Raw genomic sequence first — 27,263 nt, 5'->3', positions numbered from 1 at the left:
GCGCCCGCGCGCTCCCGGGGACATTCTAACCGCCGCCGGGTCCCGCTGCCTCTCGCCCCGCTATTAATACCGGCGGCCCAGGAGGGGGGCGCAGCGCGCGCGGCGCAGTCATGGGGACGCTGCTGGCCTTCGTGGTCGGCGCAGCGCTGGGTGAGTGCGCGGGGGGCGCGCGCGGCTGGGAGTACAGTCCGGGCACTGGCCGGCCGGCGGGATTCGCGCTCTGGACCCCGGACAGCCGCGCGAGGGCCGCCCCCAGCCTACGCGCTCGACCCGGCTAAGTCCGCTTCAGAAAGTAGTTGTGTGCCCGGGGAGCGGGGCTAAGGAGGGCGGTGGGGGTGGGGATGCGGGTGGGCAAGAGAGGACGGGGGCCGGGTTGGCACAGCCTTGCGGCCGCGGGCACCCAGCCGGAGGCGAGGACACGCGGAGTCAGCTGCTCCAGAAGCCCCGCAGGCTGCAATGTGACACCCACAGCCGCGGGAGGGGGATGGAGGGAGGGGAGGGCGGCGCCCAGAGACCGGGCCGAGAGACCGAGAGATGGAGATGGGAGGGAGGGAGCAAGACACAGAGAAGGACTCAGAACGGGCCCGAGCGCACTGCCGGGAGACTTGGGAGAGATGGGGTCAAGGGGGAGACAGAGACGGAGATAGAGGGACTCTGAGCCCGGAGAGAAGGAACTGAAGAGGTTGGGGAAAGAGACACAGATATATATAGAGAGAGAAACTGAGGAAAGAGAGTGAGGTTCGAGCGGTGGAGAGAGAAACTTGAGAAAGGCTGAGAGAGGTGGACAGAGGAAGGAGAAAGATGGAGAGACAGGCAGACCCTGGGGTGGAGTTTGAAAAAGGGAGAGACAGGGAGAGGTGGAGAGAGGCTGGGAGAGTGAGTCTGAGCCCGGAGAGGGGACGCGAAGTGGTGGAACACTTCAGAGAGACCACCACAGAGAAGTGAAGACCAGAGGAGCCACAGAAAGGGGAAGAGAGACAGAGAGGGGCTCGGGAGAACTGAAGAGGGGCAGGGGAGGAGGACCAGAAGCCCCAAAGATTAAGAGAGGAAGAGATTTGGGGACAGAAAAAGAGCTGGAGCTGGAGGGACACCAAGCATTGGCTGGAGAGCGCTGGGAGACAGGAAGGAGGGGGCAGGTAGCGTGGTGGAAGGGACCTGAAGAGATGGAATAGAGCAGGCATGCAAAGGCCCCCAGGAAAGAAAGAGCTCAGTGAGTTTGAGAAGCTGATAGGACGTGGGGTGGCCGTCTGGAGAAAAGGTGCCTGGCAGAGGAGGGTCAAGGCAGGAGAAGCTGGGAGTGGGTCACACGGGGGCTCGGCCAGGGAACAGGGCTGGAGGGTGGGTCTGCCTGGTCCCAGCTCCCACCTCCCGCTCTGAAGCCTTCCTTTTCCTAACCCATTCCTCTCGGGGCTCACTGGTTTTGCAGGTGGGAATGACTCTGCCCCCTCTGTCCAGGTGCTGGGGTACCTTGGCCAAGTGACATTCAGAGGGAGGGGTACTTAGGGAGCAAAGATGGAGTTCCTGACCGCATTAACAGCCCTATTTACTGGGGGCCTCCTGTGTGCCAGGCCCCATTCTGAAGCCTTACCTAACTTATGGTGACCCACAGAAGCAAAGAGGACCATTCCCTCCACATAACAGAGAAGGAAACTGAGGCTGAGCGAGGATGAGTGACTTGCCAAGGTCATGGACAAGTGACAGGCGTGCTTGGCGCCCAGTTCTGCCCATTCGTGTTCATTACTGGGGGGAAGCAGATGGTTTCCCAGCAGCCAGGGAACCTGCCATTGCCCAGGGCAATGGGCGCCCCTGTGTGACCTGAGTCTGCTGTCCCTGCAGTGTCTTCAGCCTGGGGGGGCTGCGTGGAGGTGGACTCTGAGACCGAGGCTGTGTACGGGATGACCTTCAGAATTCTGTGCATCTCCTGCAAGCGGCGCAGTGAGACCACTGCTGAGACCTTCACTGAGTGGACCTTCCGCCAGAAGGGCACTGAGGAGTTTGTCAAGGTGTGTGGGTGCCTGGCGCAGGTGTCTGTGGGTGGGTGTAGGGGGAGGGCTGAATCCCAGAGAGGAGGAGTTGTTTGTTTTCAGTAATTTGCACTGTTGATGACCTGGATTCCAATCCCATCTCCGCTACTGACCAGCTTGGACCTGAGACAAGTCCCAGAGCCTCTCTGAGCCCGTTTCCACTTCTGTAAGATAGCGATGCCCGTCGTCTGTCTCACAGATTTATGTGAGGACTGATTGAGTTGATGCACCTGGCACGTGATTGGCACAAAATAAATATCACTGGAGTCCCTGGGTGGTGCAAATGGTTAAGGCGCTTGGCTGCTAACTGCAAGAGTGGAGATTCGAGTCCACCCGGAGGCACTTCAGAAGAAAGGCCTGGTGCTCCTGAAAAATCAGCCACTGAAAACCCTGTGGAGCACAGTTCTACTCTGACACCCTTGGGGTTGCCATGAGTCAGAGTGGACGGGATGGCAGCTGGTGGTGGTGGAGGAGTTTATCTGGCACCAGCAAAAATGTCTGGGATGGTCATCATGGAGAAAAAGCAGACCTTTTCTGACCTTGTTTACACCACGTGTATGTTTGGAATGACATATGGTAGGGGGCGCCATACATTTCCTAGAGCCTGCAGGGGAGAGTTGAGGTCCACGGTGGCTGGGATTAGGCTGCCCCTGTCCCTGCTTGACGAGAGTGTCCAGGGGCTGGGGAATGTGAGGGGAGCAGGGCTAGGGAGAATGAGGACCGGGAAGGCTGTTGGGGCTTAGAGTGACTGGTGTGAGTGAGTGTGTGTGTGTGTGTGTGTGTCTCAGGCCTGGAGGCAAAAATCAAGGTCTTGGGCAGTGATCCTAGCCTCCCTGCCCCCTCCCTGCCTACAGTCAAGGTGCTGGAGTGCCTACGTGTGTGTGTGTGTGTGTGCGTGTGTGTGTGTGTGTGTGTGTGTGTGTCTGTCTGTCTGTCTGTCTGTCAGGGCTGGGAACAGAATCAGGTGGGGCACGGGGTGGAGGGGAAGGGCAGCCCCAGGCAGTGGCTCCAGCACCCCCCCGCCGCCCCCAGATCCTGCGCTATGAGAACGAGGTCCTACAGCTGGAGGAGGACGAGCGCTTCGAGGGCCGCTTGGTGTGGAACGGCAGCCGGGGCACCAAGGACCTGCAGGACCTGTCCATCTTCATCACCAACGTCACCTACAACCACTCGGGGGACTATGAGTGCCACGTCTACCGCCTGCTCTTCTTTGAGAACTACGAGCACAACACCAGCGTCGTCAAAAAGATCCACCTGGAGGTGGTGGACAAAGGTGAGATGGGCCCCACGCACCCCCGCGCCTCTGTCGCCCACCAGTGGCCAGATGGAGGGACAGATGGCGGGTGGAGGCAGGCTGGCTCCACGCCTAGGCCAGCCAACCACCCACGGAAGCAGGGGGAACAACACCTTCCCGGCCCCCACCTCCAGCTCGAGCCTCCATTTCCCTCAGCCCACTGAGAGGTCACTGCCGATCCCTCTCTCCCCACAGAGATTTTGGGTGGAAAATGCAAAACCCAGCTCTGCTACCTGTGCAGGTGACCTTCCCATCTCTGAGCTGAGTGAGGGTTGTCATGTAGGAAACAGGGATAATAGTAATACCCAAAACCAAACCCGCTGCTGTCGAGTCGATTCCGACTCCTAGTGACCCTACAGGACGGAGTAGAACTGCCCCCTAGGGTTTCCAAGGCTGTAAATCTTTACGGAAGCAGACTGCCGCGTCTTTCTCCCGAGATGCGGCTGATGGATTTGAACCTCCAACCTGTTGGTTAGCAGCCCAGTGCTTTAACCACTGCACCACCAGGGCTCCTGATAATGATAATTATAATTCCAACTCATAGCGACCCTATAGGAGAGAGTAGAAATGCCCGATAGGGTCTCCAAGGAGCTGCTGGTGAATTCGAACTGCCAACCTTTTGGTAATAAACCAAACCCGTTGTCATCAAGTTGATTCCAACTCATGGTGAGTAGGACAGGGTAGAACTCCCCCGCAGAGTTTCCAAGGAGCATCTGGTGGATTCAAACTGCTGACCTTTTTGGTTAGCAGCCGAGCTCTTAACCACGACGCCACCAGGGTTTCCACCTATTTGAGCCATTCTATATCACGGGCAGATTATGAGGAGTGAACCAAACGCTGGACGCTGCTGGCGCGTACAGGCCCTTACTCTGTGGGGCCATGGTGGTTCTGATGGTTGACTGGCCTGAGCCCTGCTCCCTCTGTCTTGGCGGGGGAAGTGAGGAGTGTGTCATCTACAGCGATAGTCCTCAAACGTGGCTGCGCGCACCGATCACCAGGGAGGCTTGTTAACATGCGCATTCCGACTCAGCAGGTCTGGGTGGGCTCAGGGCTCATGTCTTACAAGATCTTAGGTGAGGCCATAGCTGCTGGTCTGGGGGCCGCACTGTGAGCAACAGGGGCCTGAAGCGTTTTTTGAGGTGTCTCATCAATTTGGCTTCAGCTCCCTCCGGCGGTAACTGGGTCCACCGCTTCTCTGAACTACTTTCTGATTGGTATAAACTGGAATTTTCCGGCCCCGCAGCCCCTTGTTTAAAGGGTCAGGGAGCTATCCCAGGCCTTGGGCCAGCAGCGAGCCGTGGTGAGGACACTGTGCAGGGCCCGCAGTGCACATACGAGGGACGGATGACCCAGTAAGCGAGGTAAGCACAGGTGTACTTGTGCTTACTTACTGATTCGTAGTGAATACTTTCACATCGTTTCACCGCATGAAATTGTTCACTACAGATCAGTAAGTAAGCACAAGTACGCCTGTGCTTACCTTGCTTACTAATCCCTAATGACTAATTTCAGTAAGATCAGTAAGTAAGCACAAGTACGCCCGTGCATACCTTGCTTACTGGGTCATCTGTCCCTGTCAGGGACTGTAAATTTGAAAAGAGGCTTTGATTCTGTAGGAAGGTGCTGTGGGGTTGGGAGAGAGACAGATGCCAGCCATACCTGGAAGCAGAATCTTTGATGTGGTGAAAAAATGTGAAATTGTTCAGACGGTCTGGTAAGCAAGGGGAGCACTGTGCTTACCCTGCCTGTTGGGCAGCACGCATTGCTCTTTCTCTCCACGAGATGGCGCTGTCCTCAGTGCTTTATGTGGAGTCCCTCACTGAATCCTCCCGCCCTCCCGCTGGGCTAGGGGCTCTTATTGCCCTCGTTTTACAGATGAGGAAACCGAGCCTCAGAGAGGTAAGATTGTGTGGCCACGGTCACACACCTGGGACCTGCATTTGAACCCAGGCAAGCTTGTGTGACTGCCATTTCCGTTTTGGACAGGATTCACTGCACCTTGTTGTCAGCCAGAGCCTGTGGGTTTCTTTTCATAATTAATGTCTTTACATTTATTATCAAAGTGGTACCGCCGTGTTCAATTCAGGAGGCATGTCTGAGCCCCTCTGTAGGGTAGGTCATGATGCCGGGCGCCGTGGTCACCCGCAGACACGGAAGATGGGGCCGCACCTGCATGAGCTGGCGGTGGGGGAAGCACAGTGGTTCTGACAAAGATGCCCCACACATTGGGGGTTAACACAGTCTGTGTTGTTTCTCTCTCACGAATCAGCTCTGAGGGGAGGGAGGCTCCATGAGGCTCGTCCGACACACAGCAGCTTTGCATCTTGTTGCCCGGCCTGGCTCAGGGCACTGTCTTCTTCTACATGGTGGAAGAGCCTCTGTAACATTATTTGCCCTATTGTACTACCTCTCAGGAGTCTCTGGGCGGCACTGACAGTTAAGCACTCAACAACTAGCCGAAAGTTTGGCGGTTCGAACCCACCAGAGGTGCCTCGGAAACAGGCCTGGCTATCAGCTTCCGAAAGGTCACAGCCTTGAAAACTGTATACGTGAGGTCGCCATGAGTTGGAATCGACTCTACCGCATTATTCTTCAAATTGCCTCCTGGCCCGACCTGCTGCCATCAAGTCGGTTCCAGCTTGTGGCGATCCCATGCGTCTCAGAGTTGAACTGTGCTCCATAGGGTTTCCAATGGCTCTGATCTTACAGAAGGAGATCACCAGGCCTTTCTACCGCGGCGCCATGGTGGATTCCAACTCTCAGCCGACAGTCAAGCGCCAACTGTTAGCACCGCGCAGAGGCCTTCTATTGTTCTGAAGTTTTTAGCATTGTCCAGCATGCTCTAGTACTTTTTATTCACCGTATTATAGTATTAACACTGCCCACTTTTCTACTATACTCTAGTATTTCAGCATTATCAGACATGACAGTATTTTTATCATAATCCATAATACTTGAGTATTTTTAACGTTGCCCACCATACTATCAAATTTTTATCATTAATCACCATGCTATGATATTTTAAAATATTATGCATCATATTAGAGTATTTTTTAATATTCCTTGCCATACTATGATATTTTCATCATTACTGTCATATTGTATTATTTTTCACATTGCTTCTCACACTACAGTATTTTATTCATTACCCACAATACTATTGTGTGGTTGACATTGCCTGCCATACCATAGTATTTTTTATTACCCATGATCTTACTGCATTTTCAGCATTGCCCACTAACTTGTATTGCCTCCTGGGAGCAACCCCAAAAGAATGAACTGAGTCGTTTCCAAAGGGACAGACGGGCCTTGGTGTGAGAACTTGGCTGGCCGGGGAGGGGTGTCAAGGTGACAGGAAGCAGCTAGGAGTAGGGGCAGGTGAACAGGGAGGAGAAGTTGACCCTAGTTTGGATATACTCGGTATGAGCGGGAACTCCTTGAGGAGAAGCCACATCTAAGACTGGTGAGAAATCCTGCCTGCAGTTTGGGCACGAGGTGGATGCTGGGGCTTCGGACCTGAGGCTGGCTATGTGGGCAGGGCAGGTGAAGCTTCTGGAAGATACTTCGAAGTTTTCTGAAGAACTCAACGGTTTCCCCAGAGAAGGCGCCTCTGACGCACCGTGTGACCCTGTAGGGGCTTCCCCTGCGCCTCAGTTCCTCATCTGCAAAGACGTGGGTGGGTGAGGACAGTTCCTGCTTCCTGAGATAACCTGCATGAGCTGGTGTAGACTGCACACCATACGTGGCACCAAGTACCGAGTCTTTCTTTGGTTGTGGAAGGTTTACAGAGCGGGCAAGAGTTCAGACCCTCAGTCAGTCACACTTGGGGCTGAATCCTAGCTCCAAGCCCACCTGTGTGTCCTTGGCCCAGCACCTTCCACTCTCTGGGCCTAAGGGTCCTAGTCTGTAAAATGGGCTGCTGGCCTGTGCCTGACACTATCGTGATCTGACTGGGGGAGCAGGAGATACCGTGTTGCCTGAAACCATTTGGGCATTGAGTTCCAGGAGCAGAGACAAGGATTCCGATGACGTGGGCTTTATCCAACACGCATCCGACTCACGGTGGCTCCTGAGGTCAGGTAGCCAGTGAAACCGGGACAGTCTCTGTCCTTTGGGGTTGTTTCAGGGACTCCAGAAGATGTTCAGATGAAGAGCTCAGCACAGGGCCCGGCTGAGACTACACACTTCCTGCAGGGGAAGCGTCAGTAGTGTTTGTTGAGTGAGAGAAGGAGATGTGGAACTCTGCCACCGGGTCTTCCTTCAGGGAATCGAGAGAGGGGGACCCAGCCCTGCCCTCTCTCGCTCTGGCCCAGAAAGATTTGATACCATTTGCACAGCCAGGGTGAGTGGCAGAAAGGGCCCCGTTTACGGGGGAAGAGACCACATGAGCACAGCAGGGAAAATGAGACCCTGGCCATCCACAGGGAGGGGCCACGGATGTGGGTGGATGCCTGCGAAATCCGGCCGAGGGTGCCAGGGTGGTATTCGACTCCCTTTACAGTTTAAATTTAGGCTCAATGACAGGAAGCTAGCAACGGTAAGGGCCACTGTTGGGGAGAGGATGCAGGTTAAAGCCTCGGGGCATAGCCCACGCTTAGGGAGTTCCAACTGCATGCTTATCCAAGCATGTGGAGAATGTGAACTCATTTCTACTTCCCAGCAACTCTGGGATGGGGTATGAGTATTTTCATCTGCATTTTACAGAGGGAGAATCAAGGCCCAGAGAGGTGGAGTTATTTGCCTAACGTCACACAGCTAGGAAGCGGCAGAGCCAGGATTCAAACCCCAGCAATCTGGCCCCAGAGCCTCTACTCTGAACCACTGTGCTGTGCTGCCCCAATAATAACACTAATAATAATATTAATAATAAAAAGCATTTACTGGGTGCTAATTAAATGTCAGAGCCCTGGTGGCACAGTGGTTAAGAGCTTGGCTGCTAACCAAAAGGTCGGCAGTTTGAATCCACCGGCCGCTTCTTGGGAACCCTATGGGGCAGTTCTACTGTGTGCTGTGGGGCCGGTAGGAGTCGGAATTGATTTGACGGCAATGGGTTTGGCTTTTTTTGGTTTAATTATATGTCGGAGCCCTGGTGGCACAGTGGTTAAGAACTCAGCTGCTAACCAAAAGGTCAGCAGTTCAAATCCACCAGCCGCTCCTTGGAAACCCTGCAGACAGTTCTACTCTGCCCTGTAGGATCTCTGTGAGTCGGGACTGACGTGACGGCACTCAACAACGGCAACGAAACTGTATGTCAGGAGTCTCTGGGTGGCGCAAACAGTTAAGCGCTCGACTACTAGCCGAAAAGTTAGCAGTTTGAACCCACCCAGTAGCACCTCGGAAGACAAGCCTGGGGTTTTGCTTCCGAAAGGTCACAGCCTTGAAAACCCTATGGAGCAGTTCTGCTCTGCACACGTGGGGTCCCCATGAGTTGGAATCGACTAGGGCAACTGACAGCAACAACAATTATGGGTCAATCACTGCTCTCACAGGAGTCCCATGAAGGCGATGTTGTGATGATCCGCTTTTTTACAGATGGAAAAACTGAGGCCCAGAGAGGTTAAGTCACTTGCCCAAGGTCACACGACTAGCAAGTGGCAAAGCCAGGATTTGAACCTGGACCTCTGATTGCAGAGCTGCAGATGTCCCCCTACCCCCATGTACACAGGGAGGTAGCTAGAGAGGGATCCTGAGGCCTGTCAGAAGCTGGTTATTAATAATCACAGGAACACTGATGAGTGCAACAGTGAGCGCCTACTGTGTGCCAGCCCCGGGCCTACGTGTCTCCCCAGCACCATCTCATTGCCTCCTCCCAGGCCTTCTAGAGAGGCAGCATGGTCATCCCCATTTGCAGACCGGGCCCAGAGAGGTCGAGCTACTTGCCCAAGCTCACACAGCAATCTTGTGGGACACTCAGGCGATTGTGCCTCCTAAGCCTGGGCCTCAGCCAGCGCCTTAACCCTGCCTGGGCCCTGCAGCCAACAGAGACATGGCGTCCATTGTGTCCGAGATCATGATGTACGTGCTCATCGTGGTGCTGACCATCTGGCTGGTGGCGGAGATGGTATACTGCTACAAGAAGATCGCCGCTGCCACAGAGGCTGCAGCTCAGGAGAACGCGTGAGTGGGTGGCGGGAGGGGGACGGGCTGACCCAGGGCACCCTCGGCCTCCCCAGAGCGGAGCTGACGGGGCTGGGAGGGGAGGCCCGGGGCAAAAGCCAAGGTGCTGTCTCTCAGTCCTCCCTGCGGGGGCATTTGTTGTCTGAGACGGGATGAAGTTGTCAGGTCCCAGCGCCTTCCTCGCTCGGACTCCTAGCCCCCTCCTCTGGCACAGTCCCACCTACAGCCCCCTCCTCCATCTAAGTCAGGAGCCCCGTGCCCCAGGGCACAGACCTCAGCCCTCCGCGGTCTCCTGGGGGTTGGGCCCGACTGATGATGGGGTTACTGTACACCTGGCCTTTGTCCCCCCCAGCTCGGAATACCTGGCCATCACCTCAGAGAGCAAAGAGAACTGTACTGGCGTCCAGGTGGCCGAATAGCCCCGGTAGGATCAGGGGCTGGGTGGGGGCTGGAGGGATCTGGGAGGGTATCAGCCCACAAGGCCCCTAATTCCCTGTCTCTCCCTCACCTTTAGGCCCTGGGCTTTGCCTCAGAGAAGAGCCAGCCCTAATGGGGAACATCCAGGCACAGCCTGCCCCCTCAATGGGGGTTGGCCATTTCTGGGCCTCCATGCACCTCAGAATCCTGCCAACAGAGCCGTCAGGGTGGGAGGGGGGGCAGGGGGCTTGGCTCGCACCCCCATTCCAGCCTTCTTCCACCTGCCCCCCGTCACCCACCCACCGCCATGCATGATGGGTAAAGCAATACTACCGCTGCCCCCACCCCGCTTCTGCTGCCTGTGGGGGGGCGGTGTGGCGGGGGCAGAGGCTCCTCACCCTCCTTCTTGCTAATTTGCACATATGGGCCGCTTCAGACACGCACTGCTGGGGCCCAGCCCCTCCCTGCCCCGTCCCTGCCCAGTGAGGGTTGTGCTGGGCCGGAATAGTTTGGGGCAGGGGGTTCTGGGACCCACCCCGACCCCCAGCGACATTACCCCTCCCGCTTCCTCCGGCTGGACCTGGGGTCCCCGTCCCTGTGATGCACTCTTGTCCTGGCCAGACCCAACCCCACGCTCTCTCACCAGCCTTGGACTGTGGCCCTTTAGAAAGGGCCCATTCAGCCTCGCCTCATTTCACAGAAGTAGTTTTGTTCATGAAATAAAGGTTCTTGGACTTGATTTATAGTGTCTTTCGTGAGCCCAGTCGTCCCCTAACATTCCCCCAAATCCAAAAGCCTTAGTTTTCCCGGACACCCTCTGTCCCTCCTGGGCACCCAGAGGCCTGTGCACGCACGCTTAGGGAAAGGACGGGAAAGGCAACAGGTGGGACAGTGTCTCAGGCTCAGCTCCTCACCGAGAGCCAAGCTGAGCTGAGCTGGTGGGAGGCATTAGCTCAGCAGGGGGACGGGTGGCTGTCATCGGCGAGGGAGAGCAGGAAAGAGCGAGAATGGGAGCCCAAGAGGCGGCTCCTGGAGCCTGGGGGTGCTACGAGGAGAAGAGAGGCAAGGCTGATGCTGGGGTGCAGGAGGTTTGTGGGGTCTGCTTTGTTATTAGCGGTGTGAGGGTCTCTGGAGAGAGAGAGAAAGGAAGAGAAACAGATGAATGGAGAGAGATGCATGGTGGTTTGACTGTTCGTGGAGGGTAATATGACCCCTGGTGGCGCAGTGGTTAAGAGCTCAGCTGCTAACCAAAAGGTCGGCACTTTGAATCCACCAGCTGCTCCTTGGAAACTATGGGGCAGTTCTACTCTGTCCTGTAGGGTCGCTAGGAGTCAGAATTGATGCAGCGGCAACGGGTTTGGTTTGGAGGGTAGGTATGGGGTGAGCATGTGGGTCACCTGCTGGCAAAGAGGAAATGGCGGGTGAGCGGTGGGCCCGACTGGGCGTGGACAGTCTACCCGGGGTGCGTAGCTGTGGTCTGACTGTATGAGACGGTGGACGACCACAGGCAGGTGTCTGAGAGTGACCCAGAATGTTTATCTGGCCCTGGGGTCTGACCTGGGCTGCTCTTCACTGCTGGCTGGACAGTGTGTATCTGCCGCTGGACACTCCCAGCCGCTTGGCCTGGGCCTCAGCACTGTGTGCGGCCTTTCCCAAGCCAACCCCCATCCCCCCATCTAGGACTCTCCTGGCTCCAGAGGTCACTGCTGCAGGCTGCAGGGAGGCTGCCAAAGCAGACCGGCCCCTGTGACTTGTAGGAAGCGGCTGGGGGAGGGAAGGAGGGGCATAGGATGAGCAGGGCAGTGGGGATGGGCTGGGCCAGGGGCTTGGGGAGGGGCTGGGACAGAGCCTGGGCCTGCAGCTGGGGCAGGGGGCAGATGATGCCTGGTTCCGGAGCTGGGCAGCGGGTGCTGGGAGGGGCAGTGACTGGGCAGGGGCTGGTTCAGGGCTGGAGCTGGGCTGGGCAAGGAGTGGGCAGGAGGTCTAAGAGGTGGCAGAGGCAGGAGTAATCTTGGGGCAGCCAAGGCTCTCCTTTTGATTCCTTCCAATCTGTACCCCCATCCTGCAGTCCTTCTAAGCGCTGCCCCCCAGCTTGCTCCATCTCCCAAACCCCCAGCCCTCAGCCCAGGCCGGACCAAGCCTGTCCCTGCTCCCACCTCCCTGCAGACAGGTACACCTGGGCCCCTAGGCAGGCTGGAGGAGTTCAGCTGTACCCGCCTGGTCCAGCCCCCACAAGCCCGGCCCCACTGGCCAGGTGGCCTCCTGCGCTGCCAATCCCATCGTCCGGCCCCTCCCCGCCCCTTCCCGCCTCTGGCCCAGCACCCGCCTCCTCAGGTGAGGCAGCCAGGCCTAGCAGGCCCCACGCCGCTGCAGCTGCCTCAGCCTCCCGGGCCACCCGCTGCTGTGGGGCCACCATGCTCCCATCGAGGCCGGGAGACTGACCCCAGACCTGCACCAGCCGCGGCTCTGCCCCCACCTGCCGGACCCCAGGGTAAGGACCAGGGCCCCCAGATTCACGGTTTCAGTCCAGAGAACGTGGGCCCCCTCCCCCCTCCCCCACCTGATGCCCGCCTCCTAACCCAGGGCCTTGCAGGGACATCAACAGGGGGCTCTCTGGCTTCTCTCAAGGATCCAGGAGTTCCAGCCCCCTCCTCCTTCCAACTCAGGAGGTGGGCCCCTAGTTTTCCTCATCCTCAGACCCAGGAGCCCAGCCCTCAGCCCCCTCCTCCCTCAGACCCAGAAGTGTAGTCCCCCAACCCCCTCCTCCCGCAGGTCCAGGAACAGGGGGCCCCCAGCTCGGCGAATCCAGGAATCCCCCTGGCCGCTAGTCAGACACTGACCCCATCCTTGAACCCAGGCCGAGTCTGCATCCGTGATCACGGCGTGCTCTGGCCAGGGCCCAGTCTCTCCAGCCTCCCTGGATGGGCGCCTGGGACTGGGGGCACCAGGGCTGGCCAGGCCCCCCCAGGCCCTGCCTCCCCGTCCATCTCCCCACAGGTCCCGCCCCGGCCCAGGAGGTCAGCCGGGGAATCATTAACAAGAGGCCGTGACATGGCGGAGAAGGAGGGTGAGTGCCCCTTTCCCCAAGCCCCCACCCTGGCTCTGCCCAGAGCCCCCCTTCCCCCCGTGCCCTATTCTCAGCCCTCTACCCCTTCAGAGCCCCTCTCTCTGGGCACCCCTCCCCTTCCCATCCCCACCCCCTTCTGAGGCCTCCTCCACCAGATTAACAATTAACCAAATTTTCTGTGTGCCTGTGCCCCCACCTGCGTCCCTGCTACCTGTTATTACCTTCCTGGCTGCGTGCCTCAGTTTCCCCTCATCCCCAGTGATTTCTCAGCTCGCCCTGGACCTGCCCTTTACTTGAGGCTAATGTGGGGATGCTGTCCTTAACGCGGTTGAGGACACAGGCTCTGGGGTCCAGCACAGAGGCCTGCATTTGAATCTACCCCTGCAGCTTTTTTGCTGCGTGATTCTGTCCAAGTGAACATGGTTTCTCTGGGCTCCAGTAGCCTCCTGGGTCAAGTGCGGATCGTAATGCCACCTCCGTGTGGTTGTTGGAAGCGTGGCCTGCACACAGGGCACCAGCATGGAGCTCAACACGTAAGCCACGAAGTAAACCACAGCCTTCGTGACCGAGGCTGGCAGACCCGGAGTCCAGGGACCCCTGCTGATTCTAGACATTCCTCCCACCTCCCGGCTCTGTGGGCAAAAGAGCAGTGGGAGGACTTTGGACTTGGCCTGGATGGATGGAGAGGGGAGAGACAGCAGAGGAACCACCCCAGCGTTGACGGAGAAACCAGCTCACGGAGTGGCTGGCACACAAGGGCTCCTGGCAGCCCCCGCAGTGGCTCCAGATGACCTGGCTCTCAAGCTTTCCCACCCTCGGGAACCAGCTGGAGAGGCCAGATCAGGGACGGGATTACCATTCTGCCCTCCCTCCGCTGGGCCGACTCCTTCCCTTCTTCCCGGAGCCAAGCGATCTGGGGTCAATCCCAAGTGATACCACTTCCCCGCTGAGTGGCCTTGGGCAAGTAGCTTCCATTCACTCTGGGTCTCAGTTTCCTCGTCTGTAAAGTGGAGAAGAGAATAGTGCCTCCGAGGATTTAAACATGATGATGTACGGCGTGCACTGGAGTGTTGGCTGGAATTATTAATATGGATTTCTGGCGTCTTCAGATCTCAGCACGGTTAGCGACTCAGACCCTACACCAGTCAGCTTTGGCCTAGAGTGGACTCAGGCTGCCAGTTGCTCAGGAAAAGTGTTACCAGGTGGAAGCCCCAGGTTCTGCTCGGCGTGGCTCCTATAGGCCGAGGAACGCAACCTGGCTGAGCAGGTGGATGGCAGAGACTTGCACCTTTGGAATGATTTTCCTCCTGGAGCTGACTGCACGGAGGTACCAGGACTGGGGCCTGTGGATGAATAAACCAGGGAAGAAAAGCAGAAAAGGCCCAGAAAGATGGGCAGCAGTGGGTCTGGGTGCAAGGAGAGAGAAGATGCGTGGTGGATTCTGGCATGTTCCTGGGTGGCTTGGGCCTGGTTCTGGAAAGGTGGGGGAGGTCATACCTGGACACAGGTGCTGCAAAGTTCTGATGGTGCACTCACCTGGTGGCGACCTGGGCAGGTGGCCGCACCTCTTTGGGTGTCCTTTGTTCATCTGTAAATGGGGAGGGGGGTCATGGTAATGGTACCTTCCTCATGAAGGACTGCGGGACAGGGCTGTGAGTCGACGTGTAAGTCTGAGAGCTCATGCTGCTGCTGGGGTCTGTGTGGCTATTACTGCGTTGATGTATACTCAAGTGGAGGTTCTTGGTGCTACCTGGGGACTTGGAACTGAGGGAGGTGGTATCTGAGTTGACACTCAAAGAAAGTAGGGAGTGGGTAGGGTGTACCAGGCACGGGGAAGGGTTTGGCTAAAATCTGAGGCATGACAAGCTGCTGGGTGTGTTCAGTGGCATGCAGAGAATTCTGATATTTCTGGAGGTAAAGTTGGACAAGGAGCGAGGAGGGAGGTGAGATGAGCAAGCTGGATCAGCACCTGTGGGGCTATTTTTCATGGAGGGCGTTTTCCCTGGTAGTGCTGGGTCTCTCCACAAGTTGGCGCTAGCGGTTACTCTTTGTTTCTCTTTACCGGCTGATTATATTTTGCCAGTTCGGTGATTTTGGTTGCCTTTTGGAAGCTCTCTGTCAGATGCCTGAGAAGCCCTGGTGACGCAGGAGTTAAAGTGCTCGGTTGCTATCCGAAAGGTCGGCGGTTCGTACCCACCAGCCACTCCTCTGGAGAAAGATGTGGCAGTCTGCTTTCATAAAGATTTACAGCCATGGAAACGTAAGGGACAGTTCTACTCCGTCCTGTAGGGTCACCATCAGTCAGAGTCGACTCGACTGATGGCAGTGGGTTTGGCTTTGGTTTATTAGGTGTCTGATAATGACCCGCAAGGCTGCCTGGGGGTTTGGGGAAGGCATATGTTCAGTCTGCAAATCTCTAAAAGCTCTCCTTGTTTATTAGAGGGGCAGAACACAGGGCTGAGGGTCTTGGACTCTGCCCCGGGGCACTGGGAAGTCACAGAGGGTTCTAGGCAGAGAAGGGACGAGGTTGGATATGGGTTTTAGGAAGCTCCTCCTGACTCCCTTGTGGAGGGTGGACAGAGGGCAAGACTGAGGCCTGGAGCCCAGGGGGAGGATGGGGCTGAGCCCAGGCACAGCGAGGGAAGGGAAGGAGGAGGTGGGTAGGGGAGATGCTCATGAGGACAAGTGACAGGCTGTGGAGGTGGCAAGCTGGGGGGGAGGTGTCCTGAGAATGAGGGACAGTCTTGGGGACAAGGGCCCTTGATACAGGACCTAGGAGGAAGAAGAGATTTGGGGAGATATTGAGGCCAGTATGGAAACTGGTGGGCGTGAAAGACCTGGGGGACATCCAGGGGGCCGTGTCCAATAGGCCTCAGGACCGAGATCCAAGGAGAGTCCAGGGCCGACACGGGGAAAAACTGAGGCCATGGAGGTGGGTGAAGCGGGCCTGGGAGCGAGGAGGAGGTCAGGACCCGTGCTCTGAATGCCAGATTTCAGGGAGTGGGTAGAGGGGGGGAGGCGGAGAAGCACCCTCAGAGGAGTGGAGATAGATGAGTGTGTTGTTCCAGAAGCCCATGGAGGAGAGAATTTCATTAAGGGAGTCGGGGCCACATATGGCTAAGGGGTCACATAAGATTAGGACTGAGACACTGAGCTATCAACTGAATGGATTTTTAGGGACACAGAGCCAAGGGTGTCACCCGTGAGGGTCTTTGCAGTCCAATGATGGGGGCAGAAGCACTGTCCTGAGAGAAGACATGGGGCAGTGAAGAGGTGCCTGAAGAAGCAGAGAGCTTGGGGAGAAGTGGAGGGTGGCGGGCAGGCTTACCTCACAGAAAAGGCCCTGTTGCTCCCAAGGAATCATGGGGTGATGGTGCTGCCTCTCCCACAGAGGGAGGACATTTCCATCTGTCATGGATTGAGTTGCGTCCCCCAGAATGTATGTCAACTTGGCTAGGCCATGAATCCCAGTATTGTGTGATTGCCCACCGTTTTGTCATGTGATGGATTTTACTACTTGTTGTAAATCCTACCTCTGTGATGTTAATGAGGTGGGATTAGAGGCAGTTATGTTAATGATGCAGGATTCACTGTATAAGACTAGGTTTTGTCTGGAGCCAATTTCTTTTGAGATATAAAGGAGAGAAGTGAGCAGCAAGACAGGGGAACCTCATACCACCAAGAAACAAGAGCCAGGAGAACAGCGCTTCATTTGGACCCGAGGTCCCTGCGCTGAGAAGCTCCTAGACCAGGGGAAGATTGATGACAAGGACCTTCCTCCAGAGCTGACAGAGAGAGAGAAAGCCCTCCCTTGGAGCCGGCACCCTGAATCAGACTTCTAGCCTCCTAGACTGTGAGAGAATAAGTTTCTCCTTGTTGAAGCCATCCACTTGTGATATTTCTGTTGTAGCAGCACTGGATAACTAAGACACTATCCCAGCAAAGATACACGTGAGGACAGATCTCGTGCCAGAGGACCAGAGCAAGGACGCTCCCTATCCTAGCGAAGATATGCAGCACAGATACATCTCTCTCCAGGGAACCCAGATTGAAGTCACTTCCTGGCCCACAAAGGCACCTGTTTTGGAGTTGCCCAAATTCCCCCAAATTAGAGGGCATGGAAAGAGGTTCTTCCTATCATCCTAGGATACACAGAATGCCGATGCTTACTGTCCCACCAGATGCATCAGAGCCTCCAGGCTGGATTCTGAGTAGCCAAAGCCCTGGAAGGCACATCTGAGAACAAAGGAACCAGGACCAACCTGATGGCTGTCATGATGATGGACAATGGATGGGGGCAGAGTTGGCGAGCATGCCTGAGAGTGCCTCCCAAGATGGGCAGGGGTCAACCCACAGGGACTCGGCTGGGCTGGCCCACTGAGGCCCTTCCGTGCTTCAGTGTGAGAATCTGGGCTCTCACATTCTTAAGATACCCAGACAATGGCCGTCCCAAGATGCTCCTGGACCACTCCTGCTCTGTTCTGGACACTACCTTGGCCCTGTGCCTGCCAGCCATACTACCATAGACACAAGTGGGAGAGCCTTGCAGATATCAAGGGCAGCTGGGCCCATGCCAGGCCTAGCTGAAGGCTCTCAGCAGCCCAGTCTTCCCACAGTCACTAGCAAAGGGGTTGGTTGTAATCCCCAAGGCCTCTAAGAATAGAATCCCTCTTCTCCCTGGACCACCAGACTTCCCTAGTTGGCCCTGGCCTTGGTTCCCATTACCATCCCAAGATGACGCCATTTTGGCTGCACCAATGGCCTCTCTAGCCCGCGAACATATCCTGCTTAGTTCTTGCCTCAGGGCCTTCCTTGAGGTTTTGGCATGGCTGGCTTAGCTCAAAAGTCACTTCTTCATGGAGGCCCTCCCTGACCCCCCTACAAAGGCCCCACCTGCTGCCCCCAACCCTGTGTTATTTTCATCACCTCTGCCACAGTCTAGAAATTATGGGTTTCATTGACTTGTTTATGCTCACCCCCTGCTTACACGCATGACAATGTAAGTCCCCTGAGGAGCAGAATCTCATCAGCTTTGTTTTGGGGTATGTCCCCAGAGCCTAGAATGGTACTGATACATAGTGGATGCTCAATAGGACAACAAATGAGCAAAGCTCCATTTTACCAGTGACTTACCAAGTTCAGAAAGGTGAAAGGAGTTTCCTAGGGCAATACAGCTCTGCTGATTTATAAAGCATTGATTGAGTACTTATTACATACCGGAGCCCGGCAGCGCAGTGGTTAAGAGCTTGTCTGCTAACCAAAAGGTCGGCAGTTCGAATCCACGAGCCGCTCCTTGGAAACCCTATGGGTCAGTTCTACTCTGTCCTGTAGGGTTGCTGTGAGTCGGAATTGACTCATAGGGTTGGTTTTTTGTTTTTTTATTATATACCAGAGATTACAGAACAGTGAGAGCTAGTATTGCCTTGAGGCGCAGTACCGAATCTGCCCAGGGTTCAGGACTCAGCTCTGCCCCTTCCTGGCTGAGTCATCTTGGGCATGTGACTCCACATCTGAGAAATAGGGATCATAATGGAGGCTTGAGATAAGGACTGAGCTGATGCGTTTAGAGGAGTACTTGGTACATAGTAAGCACCTGGTTAGAATGGGGCTATTCTTACTATTTGACAGAACTTTAAAGTCTTATCTTTAAAGGTGAGTGCTAGGAGGATGCCCATTTAACAGATGGGGGAGCTGAGGCTCCAAGAGGTGAAACCACCCGCCCAAGGTCCCAGCTGGGAAAGGGTAAGGGCGGTATTTTGAAGCAAGGCTGGCAAATTTCCAGGCTTTGGTTCTCAACATCCAGGAGCAAAGTTGACTTTGGAGCTGGTCTTGTGGAGGGGGCCCAGGTGGCAGAGGGTCTAGAGTAACAGAATGTGGCAGCGGGACCTTGCCAAACAGCAAGGAGGAGAGGTGCTAAGAGGCCAAGAATCCGGGCTCATCGTCCCCAGGAGGCTCCAAGAATCCCTGGGAATGTTAGCAGAAGCGAGAGACCCAAGAAATGACAGCACAGAGTGAGGACAGATAGAAAAGCACAGTGTCACTGCGGAGAAGAAGTCCCCTAAGCCAGGGAAGTGCCGGGAGGGGAGACAGGGAGGTGGCAGCTGTCCTAGCCATGCCCCTTTCCCAGCTGGACAACCCTTGGGGACCTGGACACCTGGTTGTCATGTGGCAGGGGAGGGATGGCCCTGGGGAGCTGGGCCCAGGGCATGGTAGGCTCAGGCATGGTAAGTTAGCCCTGGGGGGAGGCGGGCAGGGTGGAGCTGGCCCTGGGCCCAGACCCTGCCGATGAGGACAGGCCTGGCAGTGGCCCCAGTACCGTGTGTATTGCAGGTGGCCGGACTGTGCCATGCTGCTCCGGAGCCAAGCTGGCAGCTCTAACTGCGGGGACCCTGCTGCTCCTGACAGGCATCGGGGCGGCATCCTGGGCCATTGGTGAGAGTGGCTTCCTGTGCCTCTGCCTTCTACTGTCCCCTGTAGCCCCCAGCCCACCTGCCTTCACCTCTGCCTTCTCTGCAGTGACGGTTCTGCTCAGGCGGGATCAGGAGCCGCTGTATCCGGGTGAGTAAAGCAGGCCAGGTCCCTCCGGGGACTCCTGGATACGAGAGCCCAGGCCCCCATGGGGGGCCCTGGAAGGAACCTTAGCCTAGTGGGAGCTCAGTAAGAATGTTTGCTGAATGAATACATTGCTAATAATAACAGTGCACGTGTATTGAGTGCCTACTGCGTGCCAGGCACTAGCCCAGGCACTTCACATGTTTTCATCTGGCATTTTCAAACGCCGGGGTGTTCACGTTTCATCACGAAATCAAATTAGCGAGTTGCAGACTACATTTTTTCAAATTATGAAACAGAGCATCGATTAGGAAACAGAGTGCTTCTCTCTCAGTGAGAAAAAGCTTTGTGCATCTTTTGTTTTGGTTTTAGGGATTTATACACATGGGCCATCTCATGCCCTCTGTGGGTGGGGCTGTTAGTTTTCCCCCATTTTACAGGTAGGGAAACTGAGGCTGAGAGCAATGCAGTGGTTTGCCCCGATCTCAGAGCACGTCAGGGCCACAGCATGATGTAAAAACGGGTTTCTCACTGTGGGGCGTGGTCAGGACATGTCTGAGAGACGCTAGAGCTCAGCTGCTAACCAAAATGTCGGCAGTCTGAATCCACCAGCCGCTCCTTGGAAACCCTGTCAGGCAGGTCTGCTCTGTCCCGTAAGGTTGCTATGAGTTGGAATCGACTCGATGGCAACAGGTTTGTGTTTATCTTAATTCAGCGAATCCTTCTTGCTCTCCCGAGAGATAGCTGCTGTTATTGCTCCCATTTTACAGATGTGGAAAGTGAGGACCAGATTGAGCACACAGCGGGTAAACGGCAGAGCCAGGAGTGGCTTTTAGGCTCCCCGGGTGTGGGTGAGTCTTCAGGCATCTGGGAATGAATGGCCACGTGAATAAATAGACGCAGAAACTCAAGTGCGGAATGAGTACGCGAAAATCTTCCCGCAGGCTAATTCCAAGCTGCTGTTTTGTAGCCAGAGCCCTGGTGGTGCAGTGGGTTAAGAGCTTGGCCTCTTAATCAAAGGTCAGCGGTTTGAATCCACCAGGCGCTCCTTGGAAACCCTGTGGGGCAGTTCTCCTCTGTCCTGTAGGGTCGCTGTGAGTCAGAATTGACTCGACGGAAACAGGTTTTTGGTTTGGTTTATTTTGTAGCCCAGGGCGGCAGGAAGAAAGGGGAAATTAGGTGGTGGGATGTATTTTTCATGCCCATGAGCCTCCACTAATTCCATAAAGGACTGAGCCCACATTAAGGGAAAAAATGAATGTTCAAACAAGAAAAGCCAACATCAATAGTAAACATCATAGCCAGCACCTAAGAGCATTTACCTGTGCAGGCACAGGCCTCGGGGCTTTATGGGTATCATTTCATTAAATCCTCACAGCAGTCCATTTATTATGGGGAAACTGGCGCAGAAAGGCCAAGTAAGTCACCAGGTCACCATGCTCGTGTCTGGCAGGGCTGCCATTTAAACCTGGGCAGTCTGGGCCCGAGGAGCCCGGGTGGTGCAGTGGTTAAGAGCTTGGCTGCTAACCAAAAGGTCTGCAGTTCAAATCTATCAGCCGCTCCTTGGAAACCCTATGGGGCAGTTCTGCTCTGTCCTATAGAGTGGCTATGAGTTGGAATTGACTCGACGGCCACAGGTTTGGGTTTTGGAGTCTGGGCCCAGCGCTTGTGTCTAACCAGTACACTACACTGCTTCTCAAGAAACAGCTGAATCAGTTGCCATATTAAAGGCCTACTGTATGCCAGGCCTGGAGCCCTGGTGGCGCAGTGGTTAAGAGCTTGGCTGCTAACCTGGAGGTCAGCAGTTCAAATCCACCAACCACTCCTTGGAAACCCTATGGGGCAGTTCTACTCTGTCGTACAGGGTCGCTGTGAGTTGGAATCGACTCGATGGCAATGGGTTTGGTTTTTGGTTTCAAATGCCAGGCCCTGGCTGCGGCCGTTTACATGACAGCCTTGTGAAGTTGGGGCTATTATCATCACCTTCATTTTGCAGGTGGGGAAAACTGAGGCCCAGTGAAGAACTGGCTTGTCCAAGACCACATATTGAATAAGTGGCAGGGCAAAGGGATCACGCTCTGCTGGAAGCCCCGACCCCTCGCCACAGCCTCCAGGGCCCCTGTGGGTGTGGACCCTCCACCCTCACCCCGCACTTGCTTTCCGAATCCTCCAGGCTGCAGCCCACACTGCCTCACTCCCTCAGAAGGCCCATTCCTCCTTGCACCAAAGCCTGTCTCCTTTCCAGCCCACGCCTGGAGGCAGGCTTAGTTCTATACTGTCACTTCGGAGCTGTGGGGCCTCCCCCCAGCCGGGACCCTCTCTGAGCCTCAGTTTCCTCATCCGTGAGATGGGGTAAGGGTCATCAAGTGAGAGTTAGAGGCTCTTAACCAAGTCGATAAAGGTTGGCTTCTGTTTCTCACTCTTCAGGCCGTAACTGTTCTGAGCAAGGCTTTCCTGGGCCCCCAGGCTCCATGCCCCCCACCCCCCACCATGGCCATCCTCATGCTCACGGTTAATTCCTGGTGAATTCCAGGAGGGCAGGGACGTTTTGTGGACTGCCCCAGGCAGTGCCCAGCACACAGGAGGTGCCCAAGAAAGCCTTGCTGAATGAATAAGCACAAGGACAAATCAACGAAACAACTAACTTGTTCTGGACCTCCAGCTGGGAAGGAGCTGGGCCGCCATTCAGACCAGAAGCTGGCCAGCGCCAGTCCCTTTGCCCTTCCGTTGTACTTGAGTTCTTCAAAAAAGTTGGGAAATCACAAAAGAAAGAAGCAAGCAGAGAAAAAACAACCAACCCAAAAAACAAAACAAAACAAAAAATCCCAAAACACTGTGTCAAGCCCCGCCTCTTTCTTCTGGGATTTTTCACAGCTCGAAATATGTCAGACAGTTTGGTAAGCAGACCAGGTGACCCAGAATACACTTGATGTGTTATGTTACTTAAAATAATAAAAACAAGAATAAAAAATTAAAAAAGTGAGAAACAGTGTCATAGAATGTGGCTCTAATTGGAGCCTCCCCCCAGAATATACGTAAAGTGATACTTGTTTCTTAAAACCTTATATGTTCTGGAAATCGTATTTCTGGAACAGTGAGAAGTTGTTTTTCACTAAGAATCCACCTCCACCCCCAGTTGGTGCTTCAGATCCCCTAGTCTTGGTCTTGGAGCTGAGAGGGTAGTGGGTGCTATCCAGCAGAGGTGCCAGGTGGCCCCTGCCTTCACTCCTGGAGCAGGAGGCCATAGCTGAGACAAGCTGGCCAGGGAGCTTTTCAGTCCCGGCTGTTGAAGAGAGGGTCTGGGGTGGGGACAGGCAACAGTCCACGTGAGGCCCACAGCAGAGGGAGCAGGGAGCATGCAGGTCGGTGGGCCTGGGCTCAAGTCTTGGCTTTGCTAGTTCTTAGCTGTGTGCCCCTGAGCAAGCGACTCCTCCTCTCCAAGCCTCAGTTTCCCCATCTGTAAGAAATGATCTTCACCTCTCAGGGTGACTGTAGGATTCAAAGAACCACCCCAGTGACACAGCCAGTGTGGGGCCAGCCCACTGCCACTCCCCGGTGAACATTGTTAGGTGCTGTGGAGTCGGTCCCGACACATAGCCACCCCGGGTACAGCAGAAACACTGCCTGGTCCTGTGCCATCCTCACTTAGCACCAGGCATACAGTTGGTTCTCGCGTAAGGGCATACAGTAGGCCCTCACATAGCACCAGGCATACAGTTGGTGCTCGCGTAGCACCGGGCATACAGTAGGCCTTCAGCAGGGCAGATCCCTCCCTGGCAGTCCTGCTTCTTCTCGTCCAGATCAGTGGTCCTGCAGGAAGACTGCTCAGTTTGTGATGGCCTCTCCGTGTTCCTCCTAAGAAGATGCAAAAGTGAGCTGGCGCCAGACTGAGTTTCCTAAAACACTGACTACAGCAGAGGCTCATGGGAAAAGGACAAGCGGGTTCACAGTTGGTTCAGCCCCAAACCCACTCCCTCCCTGCCTTCCTCATCTCTGTTAGTGTCAGCTCTGTCTTTCCTGTAGCCTACCACCTCAAGGTCTTCCTCGACCCTTCCCTCCCTCCACCCACATGCAGTCTGTGAGCACACCCTGTTGGCTCCACCTACAAAACCTAGCCAGAATCGAAACTCTTCTCCCCCTGCACTACCCCCACTCTGGTCCAGTCTCCACCTTCTCCTAAGATCTTAGTCATCTAGTAGTGCTGCTATAACAGAAATACCGCAAGTGAATGGCTTTAACGAAGAGAAATTTATTCTCTCACAGTCTAGAAGGCTAGAAGTCCGAATTCAAAGTGCCAGCTCCAGGGGGCTTTCTCTCTCTGTCGGTTCTGGAGGAAGGTCCTTGCCATCAATCTTCCCCTGGGTCTAGGAGTTTCTCAGTGCAGGGATCCCAGGTCCAAAAGCCACGCTGTGCTCCCAGTGCTTCTTTCTTGGTGGTATGAGGTCCCCATGTCTCTCTGCTCGCTTCTCTCTTTTATATCTCAAAAGAAATTGGTTTAAGACACAACCTAATCTTGCAGATTGAGTCCTGCCTCATTATCATAGAGGTAGGATTTACAACACATAGGAAAATCCCATCAGATGACAAAATGGTGGACAATCACACAATACTGGGAATCATGGACTAGCCAAGTTGACACATATTTTTGGGGGACACAATTCAATCCATAACACCTACCAGGGTCTTCACCATAGCCTTCTCCCAGGTCACGTTGCTCCTGTCCCTCCCTGCCCCCACAGTCTGTTCCCCACAGCAGCCAGAGGGAGCCTGTTAACACCTGAGTGAGATCAGGGCCTTCCTTAGCCCAGAGCCTTCCTCTGGCGCATCTCACTCCAGGTGAAAGCCCAAGTCCTCCCACTGATATCTCCCACCTCATCTCCTGCTCACTCTGCTCAGCCTCCTTGCTGTTCCTCAAACAACAGGCACACCTCCAGCCTCTGGATCTTCGCACTTGCAATTCCCTCTGCCTGGCTTGCTGTTCCCTTACATATTTTCATGACGTTCTCACCTCCTTCAGATCTTTGTTTATATAAGACCAAAAAATCAAACGTGTTGCCGTTCAGTTGATTCCGACTCATAGCGACCCTACGGCATGGAGTAGAACTGCCCCATAGTGTTTCCAAGGGGCGGCTGGTGGATTCCAACTGCTGACTTATTGAGTAGCAGCCGAGCACTTACCCACTGTACCACCAGAGAAGCTTTTACTGCTCACCTGTTGAAAATTTCATCCCCTACGCCAGCTCTCCCCTTCCCTCTGTCAAGCTTTGTTTTCCTCCAGGGCCCCTTATCATCTTGTTAGATACAATCTAGTTTACTCATTATTTGTCTTTTTTGTTATCACCTGCTGGCCTTAGAGCTCCACAAGGGCTGGGAGTTCAGGCTGCTTTGTTCATTGCTGTGGCAGTGTGTTCATTGTCTAAAACAGGGCCTGGCGCATGCTTACTAAATGTTTGGTAAATATAAATAAATACTCCTAAGGGCTGTGACCTGCTCAGGTGGATACAGGATTCCTTGGACTGCTAGTGGGGAACAGAGTGTGAGGGGTGAAGGGGGAACAGGGAGCACCAGTTCTCACCACAGACTGCCCCCCGACCAGCCCCGGACATGAGCAGTCCCTCAGAGATCCCTTCAGCTTCCCTGGGTATCATCCCTGCCTCTCGTCACAGTTTGTATCGGGGTGTTTGGTCGGGTGGTGTTTGTATTGCTGTCTGTCTCCCCTCAGCCTCCGCTTTGGTGAGGGCAAACACAGGGCTGTCTCGGTCATCTTTGCGTCCCCAGCATCGTCCCACGCAGGGCCGGGCCTGGAATATGTGTCCACTTAACGTTTGTTGAGTGAATGAGTGAGCACTACATCCTCTGCTTGGAGCGATATCATACATTTTAGCATATTCAAGAACCTAAGAAGTTCTGCAGAAACAATAGTTTTTGTTTTTGTTTTTTAAAGACTGTGGGGCATCTGGAGCCCCGGTGGTGCAGTGGTTAAGCATTCAGCTGCTAACCAAAAGGTCGGCAGTTCGAACCCACCAGCCGCTCCTTGGAAACCCTATGGGGCAGTTCTACTCTGTCCTGTAGGGTCGCTGTGAGTCGGAATGGACTCGATGGCAATGGGTTTGGTTTTTCAGTTATGGGACATCTTTTTAAACGTTTCAACAATCTGGTGTCTTCAGGGGTCTTCAGGCTCCAAAAGGCAAAAGGAAAAAAAAAGCTGTCTGAATAAAAAGGAAAATCATTATCTCACTTAACCAACAATTCTGGGGGTACTTCAGGCCTGGCTGCATCAAGGGGCTTTAAAAATGTAGTCGGAAATCTCTCTTGGCTATCTTCTGTGTTGGCTTCCCTTTCCCCTCACCTGGGCGAAGATGGCCCCCAGTTGCTTCAGGCTTACACCCCATTTTCTTGGAAACTCAGCTGAAACAGTTTCCCTTGTCCCAAATGTCCAAGCAAAGTTCCAGGCTTGTGTCTCTTGAGCCGCCAGCCTAGGAATCCCGTGGAAAGAGAGAAGATCCCCTGGTTCCCAGCGGGGCTAGCCGAAGTCTTGAGGCTGCTGTTCATTGGTACAAATTGAGTCACGTGCTCTTCTAGAAACTACAGACACTCATGAATGGGGCAGGAGGTGGGGGGTGTGGAGTGCTCCGGTTGGCCCTGCTGGGATTCAGGGCTAGAACCACGTGGCTGAGGAGGTGAGAAGGGGAGGCAGGGGAAGGTGAGTCAGGAGCCTGGCTGGGTTGACCCCGGCGGCCCTCTGGTCCTGTTGCCCTGCAGTGCAGGTCAGCCCCGTGGACTCTCGGCTCATGGTGTTTGACGAGACAGAAGGGACGTGGCGGCTGCTGTGCTCCTCACGCTCCAACGCCAGGGTGGCCGGGCTCAGCTGTGAGGAAATGGGCTTCCTCAGGTACTGGGACCTCCCTGGGAGGGACGGAAGCTGGGAGGGACGGGAGGACAGGCCTGACGCCTGCCCTGCCCAGGGCACTGTCCCACTCGGAGCTAGATGTGCGGATGGCAGGCGCCAATGGCACTTCCGGCTTCTTCTGCGTTGATGAGGGAAGGCTGCCCCACGCCCAGAGGCTGCTAGAGGTCATCTCCGTGTGGTAAGGAGGGCAGCGGGCAGGTGGGGACACATATCCCAGAACCCCACAGCCCCTGAGACACCCCTACCTGCTCTTCCTCATTTCCCCCCATCTATCTTAGTCCCCATTTTTTTGATTGTGTGTTTCCATCCCTGTCTCTCTCACAGTGACTGTCCCAGGGGTCGTTTCTTGACTACCGTCTGCCAAGGTAAGATCTGAAACTCAGAATTCTCCCCTTTAGAGCTCCCAAGGTGGGGCTACGTCCCCTCAGACCCTCCCCAGGGTCAAGCTGTGTTCCCTCAGACCCTCAGGGTAGGGCTATGTCCCCTCAGACCCTCCCCAGAGCCAAGCTGTGTCCCCTCAGATCCTCAGGGCGGGGCTGTGTCCCCTCAGATCCTCAGGGCGGGGCTGTGTCCCCTCAGACCCTCAGGGCGGAGCTGTGTCCCCTCAAATCCCAGGGCGGGGCTGTGTCCTCTCAGATCCTCAGAGCAAGGCTGTGTCCCCTCAGACCCTCAGAGTGGGGCTGTGTCCCCTCAGATCCTCAGAGCAAGGCTGTGTCCCCTCAGACCCTCAGGGCGGGGCTGTGTCCCCTCAGATCCTCAGAGCGAGGCTGTGTCCCCTCAGATCCTCAGAGCGGGGCTGTGTCCCCTCAGATCCTCAGGGCGGGACTGTGTCCCCTCAGATCCTCAGGGCGGAACTGTGTCCCCTCAGATCCTCAGGGCGGG

General features: G+C 55.3%; 2 protein-coding genes across 2 annotated transcripts in view; both read left to right on the top strand.

Moving 5' to 3' along the window:
- On the top strand, positions 1 to 10,591 carry SCN1B (sodium voltage-gated channel beta subunit 1). The gene is made up of 6 exons (XM_004388127.1): positions 1 to 150; positions 1,837 to 2,003; positions 3,057 to 3,297; positions 9,294 to 9,435; positions 9,788 to 9,859; positions 9,950 to 10,591. Exons 1-5 carry the CDS (start codon positions 111 to 113, stop codon positions 9,852 to 9,854), a joined length of 657 nt encoding a protein of 218 aa, XP_004388184.1. The 5' UTR covers positions 1 to 110; the 3' UTR covers positions 9,855 to 9,859; positions 9,950 to 10,591.
- Positions 10,592 to 12,183: 1,592 nt separating this feature from the next.
- Positions 12,184 to 27,263, top strand: part of HPN (hepsin) — a 21,882-nt gene continuing 6,802 nt past the window's right edge. Inside the window, exons 1-7 of the mRNA XM_004388126.1 lie at positions 12,184 to 12,343; positions 12,850 to 12,919; positions 19,250 to 19,351; positions 19,436 to 19,477; positions 26,234 to 26,363; positions 26,437 to 26,559; positions 26,706 to 26,746. Of these exons, the coding sequence (XP_004388183.1) occupies positions 12,904 to 12,919; positions 19,250 to 19,351; positions 19,436 to 19,477; positions 26,234 to 26,363; positions 26,437 to 26,559; positions 26,706 to 26,746 (454 nt within the window). The 5' untranslated portion in view covers positions 12,184 to 12,343; positions 12,850 to 12,903. The remainder of the gene's footprint in view (positions 12,344 to 12,849; positions 12,920 to 19,249; positions 19,352 to 19,435; positions 19,478 to 26,233; positions 26,364 to 26,436; positions 26,560 to 26,705; positions 26,747 to 27,263) is intronic.

The sequence above is a fragment of the Trichechus manatus genome, unplaced genomic scaffold (genome assembly GCF_000243295.1).
Source record: "Trichechus manatus latirostris isolate Lorelei unplaced genomic scaffold, TriManLat1.0 scaffold00207, whole genome shotgun sequence".
NCBI classification, from domain to species: domain Eukaryota; kingdom Metazoa; phylum Chordata; class Mammalia; order Sirenia; family Trichechidae; genus Trichechus; species Trichechus manatus.
The sequence above is the reverse complement of the archived record's forward strand: the minus strand, read 5'-3'. Positions and strand labels throughout refer to the sequence as shown.

Excerpts from the sequence above, each read along its gene's own strand:
- SCN1B (XM_004388127.1), top strand. The coding sequence starts at position 111 with ATGGGGACGCTGCTGGCCTTCGTGGTCGGCGCAGCGCTGG. Across the intron at positions 151-1,836 it reads CGTGGTCGGCGCAGCGCTGG|TGTCTTCAGCCTGGGGGGGC; the intron begins GTGAGTGCGCGG and ends CTGTCCCTGCAG. Across the intron at positions 9,436-9,787 it reads GCTGCAGCTCAGGAGAACGC|CTCGGAATACCTGGCCATCA; the intron begins GTGAGTGGGTGG and ends TGTCCCCCCCAG.